The sequence below is a fragment of the Oncorhynchus tshawytscha genome, unplaced genomic scaffold (genome assembly GCF_018296145.1).
Source record: "Oncorhynchus tshawytscha isolate Ot180627B unplaced genomic scaffold, Otsh_v2.0 Un_contig_418_pilon_pilon, whole genome shotgun sequence".
NCBI classification, from domain to species: Eukaryota; Metazoa; Chordata; class Actinopteri; order Salmoniformes; family Salmonidae; genus Oncorhynchus; species Oncorhynchus tshawytscha.
In genome coordinates, this window is record NW_024608559.1 from 20,432 (window position 1) to 35,577 (window position 15,146).

At 39.0% G+C, this 15,146-nt stretch overlaps 1 protein-coding gene across 2 annotated transcripts; it reads left to right on the plus strand.

The window, feature by feature from the left end:
- Positions 1–221: 221 nt before the first annotated feature.
- Positions 222–10,496, plus strand: LOC121838730 (NACHT, LRR and PYD domains-containing protein 1 homolog). 2 transcript variants are annotated; one of them, XM_042313359.1, is made up of 9 exons: positions 222–458; positions 3,191–3,228; positions 5,454–5,518; positions 5,651–5,865; positions 6,054–6,313; positions 6,443–6,577; positions 8,124–8,256; positions 8,338–8,367; positions 8,898–10,496. In XM_042313359.1, exons 3-9 carry the CDS (start codon positions 5,511–5,513, stop codon positions 9,227–9,229), a joined length of 1,113 nt encoding a protein of 370 aa, XP_042169293.1. In that variant the 5' UTR covers positions 222–458; positions 3,191–3,228; positions 5,454–5,510; the 3' UTR covers positions 9,230–10,496. The 2 variants fall into 2 exon arrangements, with proteins under 2 accessions (XP_042169293.1, XP_042169292.1); XM_042313358.1 differs by lacking the exons at positions 222–458; positions 3,191–3,228 and having other exon boundaries at positions 5,032–5,518.
- Positions 10,497–15,146: the final 4,650 nt, after the last annotated feature.

Consider the following 15,146-nt stretch of genomic DNA (forward strand, 5'->3'; position numbering starts at 1 on the left):
TGACTTGCCTAATTAAATGTCACCTGTAATGTCACCATCATCACCTTATGGAAGGTGACATAGTGGGTTATGTCACATTTAGGCAATGCACCCTACATAGGGAGCTGTTCTGTCCCCCTTTCTACACTCTTTATAGTTCTTATGACTATGTATACTATATAAAGCCTTTTATAAGTCGTATTTAGTTTATTCACAGTCTATCTTTTGCTTTACAAACACCAGAGACCATGGTGGAGAGTGTTGTATCAAACCTGGACCTGAGAACACCAGAAACCATGGTGGAGAGAGTTGTATCAAGCCTGGACCTGAGGACACCAGAGACCATGGTGGAGAGTGTTGTATCAAGTCTGGACCTGAGGACACCAGAGACCATGGTGGAGAGAGTTGTATCAAGCCTGGACCTGAGGACACCAGAGACCATGGTGGAGAGAGTTGTATCACGTCTGGACCTGAGAAATGTGAGTAAACTGATTTAATTGTTTTAAAGCGTTCATTACAGTTGATTTCAAGGCAAGGAACACAATCATGATCTATTTGGTGAAAACAAACTTAAAGGTAGAGTCAGCGATATGATGTAGAAGCACAAAGTAAACAGCATAGTGGGTCAATTTCTCCAACAACTAAGAACATTGGAGAGCAAGGCTAAACTTCTCTGCTGTTTTGGTCCCGTGACAAACATTCTGTAAGAGAGTGAAGAGAATCCTTGCACATGGGAAGATACTGTGTGTGACTGTGTGAGAGAGAAGTCAGGCATCTTGCTCATCATAATATCGTACATCATCATTTATCTGACTCTACCTTTAAGCTCTCATCCTAGGATCTACCAGAAATCAGGCCCCCATCTACAAAACATGGACCAGAACGATGTTGTTTCCTGCTTCCACAAACATTAATTAATGTGACACTAATGTCAGATTATTGTATGCTAATTTGTTCCGTGTTTCATCCAATGGCGTTGAGTACTACACCACATCAGTCACTGGCTTTATCAATAAGTGCATTGAGGACGTCATCCCCACAGTGACTGTACGTACATACCCCAACCAGAAGCCATGGATTACAGGCAACATCCGCACCGAGCTAAAGGCTAGAGCTGCCGCTTTCAAGGAGCAGGACACTAACCCGGGAAGTTTATAAGAAATCCCGCTATGGCCTCAGACTAACCATCAAACAGGCAAAGCCTCAATACAGGACTAAGATTGAATCCTACTACACCGGCTCTGACGTTCGTTGTATGTGACAGGGCTTGCAAACTTTTACGGACTACAAAGGGAAACCCAGCTGCGAGCTGCCCAGTGACGCAAGCCTACCAGACGAGCTTACATGCCTTTTATGCTCGCTTCGAGGCAAGCAACACTGAAGCATGCATGAGAGCACCAGCTGTTCCGGATGACTGTGTGATCACGCTCTCCGTAGCCGACGTGAGCAAGACCTTTAAACAGGCCACATTCACAAGGCCACGGTGCCAGACGAATTACCAGAGCGTCTACTCAGCATGTGCAGACCAACTGGCAAATGTCTGCACTGACATTTTCAACCTCTCCCTGACCGAGTCTGTAATACCCACATGTTTCAAGCAGACCACCATTGTCCCTGTGCCCAAGAAGGTGAAGGTAACCTGCCTAAATGACTACTGTCCCTTAGCATTCATGTCGGTGTCCATGAAGTGCTTTGAAAGGCTGGTCATGGCTCACATCAACACCATTATCCCAGAAACCCTAGACCCACTCCAGTCTGCACACCGCCCCAGCAGATCCACAGATGATGCAATCTCTATTGCACTCCACACTGCCTTTTCCCACCTGGACAAAAGGAAAACCTATGTGAGAATGCTATTCATTGACTACAGCTCAGCGTTTAACACCATAGTGCCCTCAAAGCACATCACTAAGTTATGGACTAAATGCCTCCCTCCGCAACTGGATGCTGGACTTCCTGACGGCCTCCCGCAGGTGGTGAGGGTAGACAACAACACATCCAACCCGCTGATCCTTAACACAGGTTCCCTAAGGGGTGCGTGCTTATTCCCCTCCTGTACTCCCTGTTCACCCACGACTGCGTGGCCAAGCACAACTCCAACACCATCATTAAGTTTGCTGACGATACAACAGTGGTAGGCCTGATCTGAGACAACGATGAGACAGCCTATAAAGGAGGAGGTCAAAGACCTGTCAGTGTGGTGCCAGGCCAACAACCTCTCCCTCAACGTGATCAAGACAAAGGAGATGATTGTGGACTACAGGAAAAAGAGGACCGAGCACACCTCCATTCTCATCGACAGGGCTGTAGTGGAGCAGGTTGAGAGCTTCAAGTTTCTTGGTGTCCACATCACCAACAAACTATCATGGTCCAAACACACCAAGACAGTCGTGAAGAGGGCACGACAACACCTTTCCCCTCTCAGGAGACTGAAACGATTTGGCGTGGGTCTTCAGATCCTCAAAAAGTTTTACAGCTGCACCATCGAGCATCCTGATCGGTTGCATCACCGCCTGATATGGCAACTGCTCGGTGTCTGACCACAAGGCGCTACAGAGGGTTGTGCGTACGGCCCAGTACATCACTGGGGCCAAGTTTCCTGCCATCCAGGACCTCTATACAAGGCGGTGTCAGAGGAAGGCCCCAAAAATGTTCAGACTCAAGTCACCCAAGTCATAGACTCTTCTCTCTGCTACCGCACGGCAAGCGGTACCGGAGCACCAAGTCTAGGTCCAAAAGGCTCCTTAACAGCTTCTACCCCCAAGCTATAAGACTGCTGAACAATTAATCAAATGGCCGCCCGGACTATTTACATTGAACCCCCTCCCTGTTTTTTTTTTTTACACTGCTGCTACTCTCTATTCATTGTCTATGCATAGTCACTTTACCCCTACATGCACATGTGACCTTGACTAACCTGTACCGGGCCTCGTTATTGTTATGTTATTTTATTTTTACTTAAGAAAATATTTACTAAATATACTAAACTCTATTTCCTTAAACTGCACTGTTGGTTTCAGGGCTTGTAAGTAGGCATTTCACAGTAAGGTCTACACCTGTTGTATTCGGGTGCAGATACAATTTGATTTAATGAGTGTACATTCTGAGACTTTTGCTCACTTATATTCATTTTTATTACAAGTCTATTTAATCATTATTAATTCATTATTACATGAGATTGTCCATTTTAAATAACTACTTTTGACTTCAGGGATTCCTCAGAGCTGTAAGACTTGTGACCATGTTGAGGTAAGTCATAATGTCAATTCTTACTTTTACATACCTGCAGGAGTCAGGTACAGTCTCAAAGCCAGGTGTGTACTGACCAACCATTCATACTGGGATATAGACAGTCCTGTGTTCTGCTTTAGTAATATAAACACAGTCTCAAAGCCAGGTGTGTACTGACCAAACATTCATACTGGGATATAGACAGTCCTGTGTTCTGCTTTAGTAATATAAACACAGTCTCAAAGCCAGGTGTGTACTGACCAACCATTCATACTGGGATATAGACAGTCCTGTGTTCTGTTTTAGTAATATAAACAGTCTCAAAGCCAGGTGTGTACTGACCAAACATTCATGCTGGGATATAGACAGTCCTGTGTTCTGCTTTAGTAATATAAACACAGTCTCAAAGCCAGGTGTGTACTGACCAACCATTCATACTGGGATATAGACAGTCCTGTGTTCTGCTTTAGTAATATAAACAGTCTCAAAGCCAGGTGTGTACTGACCAACCATTCATACTGGGATATAGACAGTCCTGTGTTCTGCTTTAGTAATATAAACACAGTCTCAAAGCCAGGTGTGTACTGACCAAACATTCATGCTGGGATATAGACAGTCCTGTGTTCTGCTTTAGTAATATAAACACAGTCTCAAAGCCAGGTGTGTACTGACCAACCATTCATACTGGGATATAGACAGTCCTGTGTTCTGCTTTAGTAATATAAACAGTCTCAAAGCCAGGTGTGTACTGACCAACCATTCATACTGGGATATAGACAGTCCTGTGTTCTGCTTTAGTAATATAAACACAGTCTCAAAGCCAGGTGTGTACTGACCAACCATTCATACTGGGATATAGACAATCCTGTGTTCTGCTTTAGTAAAACTTTTTATGGGCAGGTAGGACGGTTGTGTCCCACCTGGCCAACAGCCGGTGAAATTTCAGAGCGCGAAATTCAAACTACAGAATTATAAATATTTAACTTTCATAAAATCACAAGTGTAACACATCAAAATAAAGCTTAACTTATTGTTAATTGTCAAACACAAAACATATTTCAACCAGGTGTGACACGAAAGTCACAAATAGCGATATAAAAATGATCTTCGATGATCTTCTTCTGTTGGCACTCCAAAAGGTCCCAGTTACATCACAAATGGTCCTTTTATTCGATAAAGTCCTTCTTTATATCCATAAAAACTCAGTTTAGCTGGTCGAGCTTCAGTCAATAATCCACCCAGTTATAGCGATATAAAAAATGCCTTACCTTTGATGATCTTCTTCTGTTGACACTCCACAAGGTCCCAGTTACATCACAAATGGTCCTTTTGTTTGATAAAGTCCTTCTTTTATATCTATAACTCAGTTTATAATCCACCCAGTTTCCCTCCATCAAAATGCATACAAAAATGAATCCCAAACGTTACTAATAAACTTATCCAAACAAGTCTAACAAAGTTTATAATCAAACCTTAGGTACCTGTATACGTAAATAAATGATACAATTTAAGACGGAGAATCGTTATTGTCTTTACCGAAGAAAAATACCAAAGAACGCGCTCTTCTTCTGCTTGGAAACACTACAGCCAAAATGGGAACCACCTAGAAAAACTACAATTTCTGGCTAATTTTTCCAAAACACAAAATGGAAGCCACAAACTACGACTTCTCCCTCATTTGCCTGAAACTCTTTCTGAAGACTGTTGAAATCTAGTGGAAGCCCTAGGAACTGCTATCTGGGAGGACTTGGCCTTAGAATAAAAGTGATAGCCATTGAAAATAGGGGTAGGCTGATTTAAAAAAATATCTTAAAAAAATTAATACATTTAGGTTTGTCCTCGGGATTTCGCCATATCAGTTCTGTTATACTCAGACATTTAACAGTTTTAGAAACGTTAGTGTTTTCTTTCCAAATCTACAAATTATATGCATATCCTAGCTTCTGGACCTCAGTAACAGGCAGTTTACTTTGGGCAAGCTTTTCATCTGGATGTCAAAATACCGCCCCCTAGAGGTTAATTGATAAATCACCAGCATTCCATGTAACGTTGAATAAATACATTATATTAGTTACTTTGGTTAATGGGCCAGTTTCCCAGACACAGATTAAGTCTAGTCCTGGACCTTAAAGAACTTTCTATTGAAACTTCCATTGAGCATGCTTTTTAGTCCGGCACTAGACTCAATCTGTGTCCAGGAAACAGGCTCCATGTGTATTACTGACATGCTTGTCCTTGTTCAGGACTCCACACACAGACTTCAGATTGAACCCTTGACTTCCACTGTCCAGGGAGTGACAATGTTCAGGTAAAATAACTACTTTTAACATTTCATTCCACTTGCTAGTGTATTTCCCCATTACCTTTGGGAATAGTCTTCTTATCCAACCTCTCCATTTGACCATTGACCCTCTCTACCATATCTTGTTGTTGCTCTCAGACACAGGACACCCAAAGGGAGTTATGAGTGCACAGTGTCTGGGCTCCGCTGGCTGTGTGAGAGAGATGTCATTCTGAAGTATCACCTCAGGAACTGGGAACCCTACAGTCAACCTCTGAAAGACATGCGGTACACACAAGGTGGTCCATTGCTGGACATTACTATGGAGTTAGGTGAACTGGAGGAAGTTCATCTGCCACACTTTGTCTGTTTAGGTAAAACCATGTAGAAATAGTTTTCAGAAAGACATTTCCATGTAACTGAGTTTCACTTCCTGAACGAATGAATGAACTATTCTGGGAGTTTGAGTTTACTGTGATCTGGTACTACATATTCTTTGTGTTTTAGTTGGATGAATAATACAATATTTGTCGTTCTGTCTCCTTTGTATTGTGTTGTTCAGGGACCAACCCTTCCCTGAGGAATGAGATGAAGATTCTTCATGTAGAGGAACATGGAGTGTCTTTAGAGGAAGTGCATGAGGTCACCAGATTCCATGCTAAGATTCTCCATCCCAAGTCCTCATCGGTCTCTGTTGTACTGAACAAAATCGCCTGTTGGAACGTAGATGTCCACTGTGACGTGATCCTCTATTTGGCAGTAAAAAGGTCAACAGTAATTTCAAGGCTGTACCTGCTCCTCAGAAACTCCAGTCAGAAAGAGGTGAGGCACTAACATTAAAATGTGTAATACAATAGAAACTATGACCAACATTTATCTCAGTGAGCTGCATGTTGTGTGAATTACGAGACTACATTGTTCTGACTGACTACTACATTGCTCATTTTGTAGGCTGTTCAGGACCGGGAGAAAAATCAGCTGTCCCAAGGATATTCTGAATTTCTCCTGTCAAGTCCAAACGGGTCCTTAAAGCTGAACAATTGGTTTGCACTCAAGAATCCCCTCTCCACCTCCATCAATCCAGAGGTACAGTTTTAGCAGGCTGAGGACATGAATCTGTCATTTTGTATATGTCATGGTGTGACATCATCATTAATGTGATGACTGTTATTTATTGAATCAACTATGTTTATTTGTTACCTGATAAAAAAGAAAAAAAAGATGAATCATGTAGCAATTAACTCATTAGGAAATTTTTGTTTAACGAGTTACCATCTCCTGAATTAAACTCGAGAAGATATATGTCTCTCGATAAGTCACTTATCAATCATTACCTCATATCAGTCTCATTCTGAACGTCGCAGACCTCTTGAATCTGCAAGAACCCTTTCTGCTCATTCACCAATTTATTTAATTTATTTGACTAACTAACTAAATAATAACACAGAATACACCTACACACTTACATGAGATGAAAGCCCCTAGTGGACTGAAACGATATGACGGCTTTTTACACAATGGAAAGGGGATGGAGAAAGATAGAGGGAGAGACAAAGAGAGTCAACACCTGGATACATTTGGAAACTACGCTCACAGTAATCAGAGTATGTAGCACCCCAAGCAATGTAATGCAATGTATATATTTAGGTGTAGATGTCTTTGTTTGTCGTCTCTCTGTTTTAACCAATCAACTCTATAGGGCGGGGTCGTTGTAGTTCACGCTTCAGTGTAAGGCTCAGCTTGTCCACCAGAGGTCACAATGTCCTTAGTTGTAGAACTTCTCTGGTAGTGGAGGGTTCAAATAGAGCAGACTGAGATGCACCAGTGATTGTCTGAGATGGGATTTCTTCCTTCCCACCTCGTGTCTTTTAGTCAAAGTTCTAGGACCACATGTTACAGCTGCAGACTGAATGTTTCTGGACTCGTAGTGGAGGTTATCTTCTCACCTCGTGTTGATTTTTTTGAGTTTCCAACCATTTTCGGGAACGTTCAGCTCACGCTGTCCGTCTGCTGGTCCCATATGTTAATTCTTAGTCAGTCCTTTTAAGCTCTCTGGCCAGAAAGGGGCGGTTCCATCACAATGACACACTCTTCTGACCTCATTTGGGGGCGTCGCTTAGTTTTATGTGCAACGGACACAAAAAACTATGATCTCCTTAGAAAACTAAACTAATACATTCCTATCTTAACAAAAATAGTTTCATTGTTCTTCATATTTCCTACACAACGTAAGGATGTAAACCTGACAGTGTGAAAGATAATGAAGTTTTTATTGACATCACAAAATAATAAACAATATGACATGATTATTCTTTAGATCCCCGCCGACCATTCCTCACATTTCTATCGTTTAAATATTGTTCCAATAAGTCACTCTTTTTTCGATAAAGATATTCCTTTGTTTGTTAATGAAGAGCGGGAGATTTCCCTCCTGACTAATTCATGACCGGGTGTTAAGGTGTCAAACCCCGGCCTTCCTCTGGGAAAGAGGTCTGGCTATCTGTCAGCCATTTGCCAAGCTGATCTGAGGCCTTGGATCCTCAGCCAGGAGAGTCATGACAATGTGAATAACTGGAATATCATTCTATTTCCCTCTGTTGTCTCAATCGTTGCACCATATGGCCTCCTACAGAAGATTCAGCTGTTACCTGCAGACACCACACCAAGCTGTTGTAAGATGATAATGGGAAACACAGGGGTTGACATTGAGATGGAGTTAATCGGGGATGATGAGAAGACAGCGTGGAGAGATATGCTACAAGCAGGTCGGAGAATATGTCAATCATAACTGTTATTTTCTGACCGATGCTATTTAGAGTGATATAACCTATTTCTGTTTCTTTCAGATCAATACATCACTGACACCCATTCAACTAGTAAGTAAACATGAGAGTTACAAACCAACGACTTGAGGGTCAGTCAACATGGTTTACTGTAGGACCTGGACTAGTCCTGATTATAAAAGACTGTCTTCAAGAACAATGACATCTCCTCCAGGACTTGATGTAGATTAGCTTGGTTCTGAATACCCCAATGGCATCTCCTCCAGGACCTGATGTAGATTAACCTGGTTCTGAATGCCCCAATGACATCTCCAGGACCTGATGTAGATTAGCCTGGTTCTGAATGCCCCAATGACATCTCCTCCAGGACCTGATGTAGATTAGCCTGGTTCTGAATGCCCCAGCCTCTTTGTCTATGTCTGTGGAACCTAATATGATTGAAACAGTAGTGGTGTGATGTGTTCATTGATGCAGGTCGTTATTGTTCGAGAATAGGTTCTCAATGCAAAGATTCAATAATATAATTTAGGCTTTTATTGTAGGTCACTTTGAATGAAGTCTGTTTCTAAATGATTGAAATGTGAATGAACAAATGTAGTTATTTTGTAACCTGACTCTCTCAGGTGCTGTGTTGGGGGCAGGGAGTCCGCCTGAGAGAAGTCTGACTGGTTCTGCAGAGCAGCAGCTGCGTTCTGTACGGACGGAGTTTGTAAAACGAGTGTCAAGACCTGTCCTGGATGGTCTTCTGGAAAGACTCCTGCAACACACAGTCATCAACCAGGAGGAAACGGAGTCAGTGAAGGTGATCGCTGAGAGGGCAGAGAAGGCACGTGACATCATCGACATGGTGTTGAGAAAAGGAACTGAGTCGTGTTCCAGGATGATCAACCTTCTTGTGGAGATGGACCCCTGTCTTTGTTCACAGCTTCAGATCAATGTCAGGGTACCAACCTAATGGTAGAATAGATAGTTACAGTGTTGGGGTACCAACCTAATGGTAGAATGGATAGCAACAGTGTTGGGGTACCAACCTAATGGTAGAATGGATAGTAACAGTGTTGGGGTACCAACCTAATGGTAGAATGGATAGTAACAGTGTTGGGGTACAAAATACAAAAATAACTGTACAAATGTTATGGAGACACAGTGTTGTTTAAAAACATTGAATATAAGAATAATAATTGGAATCATTTGGACTGGGGAGACCTGCTCCTAGATCAACATGCCTATTCAATGTTTAGGATTACCCTGAATGCTTTCCCCCAAAACAGGGTAGGGACCTACCTGAATTTGTCCAAAATAAACCATTTTGAAACTATTTGCAACAACTGTTTTGTTTTCAAAACATTGTGCTACTGTGGGTGACTAATGAATACACCCTTGATCTGACTGGGCTGTAAATCTTTGTCAAAAAAGCAGCAACCTCCACCACCCTCTTCAGAGGACACATCTCTTAGTTTTTTCCACAGCTTTTTTACTACACATACATACATATACATGTATACACACACATTTACATGTGCCATATATATTTTTTATTGTGCTGTGATGTTTTACTCAATGTTTGAATCTTTCTAATCGTATAGTATCCACATATTGTGAGCTGCAGATGAAAACCTTTCCTGTGAGTATTATTATATATTATATTATATAGTATATGTTATATAGTATATAGTATATATTATATAGTATTATTATATATTATATTATATATTATTATATAGTATATGTTATATAGTATATATTATATAGTATTATTATATATTATTATATATTATATAGTATTATTATATATTATATTATATAGTAGTATTATATTATTATATTATATAGTATTATTATATAGTATATATTATATAGTATTATTATATATTATATAGTATATATTATATAGTATTATTATATTATTATATTATTTATTGACTGACTATGGTTTTCCAGATCGCCCAACACTGCTATTTGTAAGGTTCATTTTAAGTGCATGTGATTTTCTAACCATTCCTGAACCTATGACCCGAAACTAGCTACATCAGGGCAATACCAGAATAAATTATCTATTTATTCTGTCTCTTCGCAACAATATCTACAGAGCTGAGATTGTTGTATTGTTGCCCCATATATATAGCATTCTGTTAGCGGCAATAATTTTATATAATCATTTAAATTGAGTGTTTTTTGTACCCGTTCATAAACCATGTGCCATGGAATTGGTAAATTGAAAATCTCCTCCCATTTATTTTTTGTCGCAGCTGTCAACATGTTTGCCCTCAGATGAAACTGGTATGTTGGAAAGTTCCTTTCAGCCAATTTGTATCTTTAACAAGTCCAATAGAGCAAATGAAAGATAAACATCTTGTTAATCTACCCATCATGTCCGATTTAAAAAATGTTTTATAGCTAAAACACAACATATGATTATGTTAGATCACCGCAAAGTCCAAAAAATACCCAGAAAAAAAAATTCTCCGCCATGTTGGAGTCAACAGAAATACGAAACTACATGATAATTATTCCCTTGCCTTTGATGATCTTCATCAGAATGCACTCCCAGGAATCCTAGTTCCACAATAAATTGTTGTTTTGTTCGATAATGTCCATTATTTATGTCCAAGTAGCTGCTTTTGTTAGCGCGTTTAGTACACACATCCAAACGCTCGTGCAGGTCCAGGCGAACGTCGGACGAAAACTAAAATCTAAAATAAAAAATATATTACAGGTCGAATAAACTTGTCAAACTAACTATAGAATCAATCTTTAGGATGTTGTCATCCTAAATATTCAATAACGAGAGAAGAGAGAATTCCTTTGTGTCTGTAGAAATAATGGAACGCAAGTCGATAGCACTCTGCCAGACCACTGACTCAAACAGCTCTTATCCGACTCAACATCACAGTAAAAGCTTCATTCAATGATCTACAGACTGTTGACATCTAGTGGAAGGCGTAGGAAGTGCAAACAGATCCATATCCCACTGGGATTTCAATAGGTGATGAGTTGAAAATCGACCAGCCTCAGAATTCCCACTTCCTGTTTGGGCTTTGCCTGCCATATGAGTTCTGTCATATTCACACACATCATTCAAATCATTCAAACAGTTTTATAAACGTTAGAGTGTTTTCTATCCAATAGTAATAATAATATGCACATATTAGCATCCGGGACAGAGTAGGAGGCAGTTCACTTTGGGCACGCTATTCATTCAAAGTGAAAATGCTGCCCCCCTATATGGCAGACAAACAAGTTCCTTACCTTCTCCCTTTTCCACTTGCCTCCTCCATTTTAAAGTAGTGCTGCAGTAAGTTGGTTGTAAATGTGGATTGAACAGACATTCCGATATATTTTCAATAACTGCATATGTGACAACTCCATTTCTATTCATAATATCATAAATAAATATAATACAATTTTTTTTAATTCATAAAGAATGTTTTTTTTAAATGAATCAATATATTTGAGTTTAACCATTACATTTGTTGAAGTACTTTTTTCTACCTTTTACGGAGTATAAAACTGAAATTGTAACCAGCTTTGTATGGCTTTTTGATGAAAGGGCAGTACTTTAAACAAAATTTAATTTTCAATTAGTCAGAAATGAGAAGTTGTAATCTGTATAAAGGCAAAAAGCAAATTTTAAACAAAGGATGAGATTTTCTTAATCTACTGGAGAACCATTTTTGGTTTAATTAATTATAATTTATGTATGAGGGAAGATTTTAGTGAGAGGTTTAAAGAGCTTTAATATTTAATTTTAGCCCCCCAAACTCATATTCAATATTTAAATGGGCACGTTTAATTTTGTCTGGCTTAGCATTCCAAATAAAATTCAATACATTTTTCTAAGCAATTAAATATAGTTTTTGGTTCCTAAAATGGTTCCATAGTGCTCCTGTTTGAGTTTTAACATGATAAAGAGAATGTATTCTGTTTCTGGGTAGTTTACTGTACACACACCTGTTCCGTGATCATTCATACACACGTCTGCTAGGATCATAACACACCTGTTCAGAAATACCATATAAAGAATATGAAATGAGTGACCAAGATCCAATAAATTTGCTTTATATGTGAGGTAACCAATCAGAAAGCTAGTTGATGGCCGGTAAACCAATCAGAAAGCTAGTTGATGCCGTATGAACCTAAAGTGGTCTTGGTGATATCAACCCTCCTCCCAGAGAGCTACTGGGTCTGCAGGCTTTTGCTTCAGCCCTGCTCTAACACACCCCATTCTGCCAGTCAAGGTTCTGATTAGACTGATTAGTAGAATCAAGTGTGTTAGAGCAGGGTCGGAGTAAAAACCTGCACGGCCAGTAGCATCTCTCCAGGAGTAGGTTTCGCCATCCCGTTTTAATTCTACATATTCCTCTATCTCCATGGTTACCCCGGAGCATGACCATTGACCTTTACTGATCAGCCAAAGCTGTCCCAAATGGCATCCTATTCCCTATACAGAGCCCTACACAGCACTACATAGGGAATAGGGCCCTGGTCTAAAGTAGTGCACTATATAGAGAATAGGGCCCTGGTCTATAGTAGTGCACTATATAGGGAATAGGGCCCTGGCCTAAAGTAGTGCACTATATAAGGAATAGGGCCCTGGTCTAAAGTAGTGCACTATATAGGGAATAGGGCCCTGGTCTAAACTAGTGCACTATATAGAGAATATGGTACCATTTAGGACTCACCCTTTAACTTGGTGAATATTCCACCACACTTCTGTCTGTTCACCATTGGTTGGCTGGGAAGCCTGTAAACATTCATCTAATACACACACACATTAAGAATGAGACACACACACACACACACAGAGAGAGTGCAGTAACGCAAAAACATCTACTGCCCCGCGTCACTGAACAGGTAAACAAAAACCAGAACAGGGTGAAGAAAAACAAAAGTAGTATATTATATAAGGAGGAGGGTGCAATTTGAGGGTATAACCACAGACTACAGAGTTTGTGTGATTGTCTCTGGTTTAGAGGTGACAGTCTAGTGTGCAGAGATGAGAGGGGAGTCTAGAGCTGTGTTCAAATACCCATACTAACATACTGTATACTACATACTATTAGTTCATTTTAGTATACTGTATACTACATACTTAATGAGTATATACAACATACTATTAGATCATTTTAGTATACTGTATACTACATACTTAATGAGTATATACAACATACTATTAGTTCATTGTAGTATACTGTATACTACATACTATTAGTTCATTTTAGTATACTGTATACTACATACTTAATGAGTATATACAACATACTATTAGTTCATTTTAGTATACTGTATACTACATACTATTAGTTCATTTTAGTATACTGTATACTACATACTTAATGAGTATATACAACATACTATTAGATCATTTTAATATACTGTATACTACATACTATTAGTTCATTTTAGTATACTGTATACTACATACTATTAGTTCATTTTAGTATACTGTATACTACATACTATTAGTTCATTTTAGTATACTGTATACTACATACTATTAGTTCATTTTAGTATACTGTATACTACATACTATTAGTTCATTTTAGTATACTGTATACTACATACTATTAGTTCATTTTAGTATACTGTATACTACATACTATTAGTTCATTTTAGTATACTGTATACTACATACTATTAGTTTATTTTAGTATACTGTATACTACATACTATTAGTTCATTTTAGTATACTGTATACTACATACTATTAGTTCATTTTAGTATACTGTATACTACATACTATTAGTTCATTTTAGTATACTGTATACTACATACTATTAGTTCATTTTAGTATACTGTATACTACATACTATTAGTTCATTTTAGTATACTGTATACTACATACTATTAGTTTATTTTAGTATACTGTATACTACATACTATTAGTTCATTTTAGTATACTGTATACTACATACTATTAGTTCATTTTAGTATACTGTATACTACATACTATTAGTTCATTTTAGTATACTGTATACTACATACTATTAGTTCATTTTAGTATACTGTATACTACATACTATTAGTTCATTTTAGTATACTGTATACTACATACTATTAGTTCATTTTAGTATACTGTAACCAACCAGCTCGTTGCTTTCTCTACCGGAAGTTGATGCTGTTGCTATGCAACCTCTTGCTAGCTAGTTAGCGTAACACAATACTAGTTACACATTGTTAGACTTTAGGTGTGTTATTAAATTAAATCTGGACGCTGAGACAGAGGAGTAGGGTTGATTTGAGCTTTTTTTCCCCCCGATGTTTACTGACACTGGTCATATTCAACGGGTGTTGAGCGGCTCGTAAATTCACTATTCTGCGCTCTGGTCTCTCAGGCGAGATGCTCTGAAATCGGAGTAGAGAGACAGACAATTTACGACAACACAAGGACTATACCATTTAGCTAAGCTAAGAATGACGGGAATAATCAAGTCAATAAGCGTTGAGTAGTTAGTTAGCCTGTAGTTAATATACTGGCACGTTTGATGTATAAGTAGCCGACTACTGTAGCGTTAGGTAGGTAGATAACATACCGGTACATACAGCTGTAATGATATGCTGTGTGGTTCCTAAGGACAGCGTAGCTAGCAAATTATCAGCCAACATAACGTGTAAGGTAACTTATTTGAAAAGTAATTACTTTCCAACATTGCTCAACATTTTCTTAACATTTGTCATAATTAGTTAAAGCAATGAATTTGTATCCGCTGTCGTTGGACTTCAGCAACATATTTTCCACAAATTTCTTCAAATCTGAAAACTATGTGAAGCCCCGCCCATTTCCGGAAGAATTGCATTATGGGCCCTAAAGTAAGGAAGTAGTGTGCTCTGCTTGTAAACTTCATATTTTGGCGAATTTAGTACGACACCCG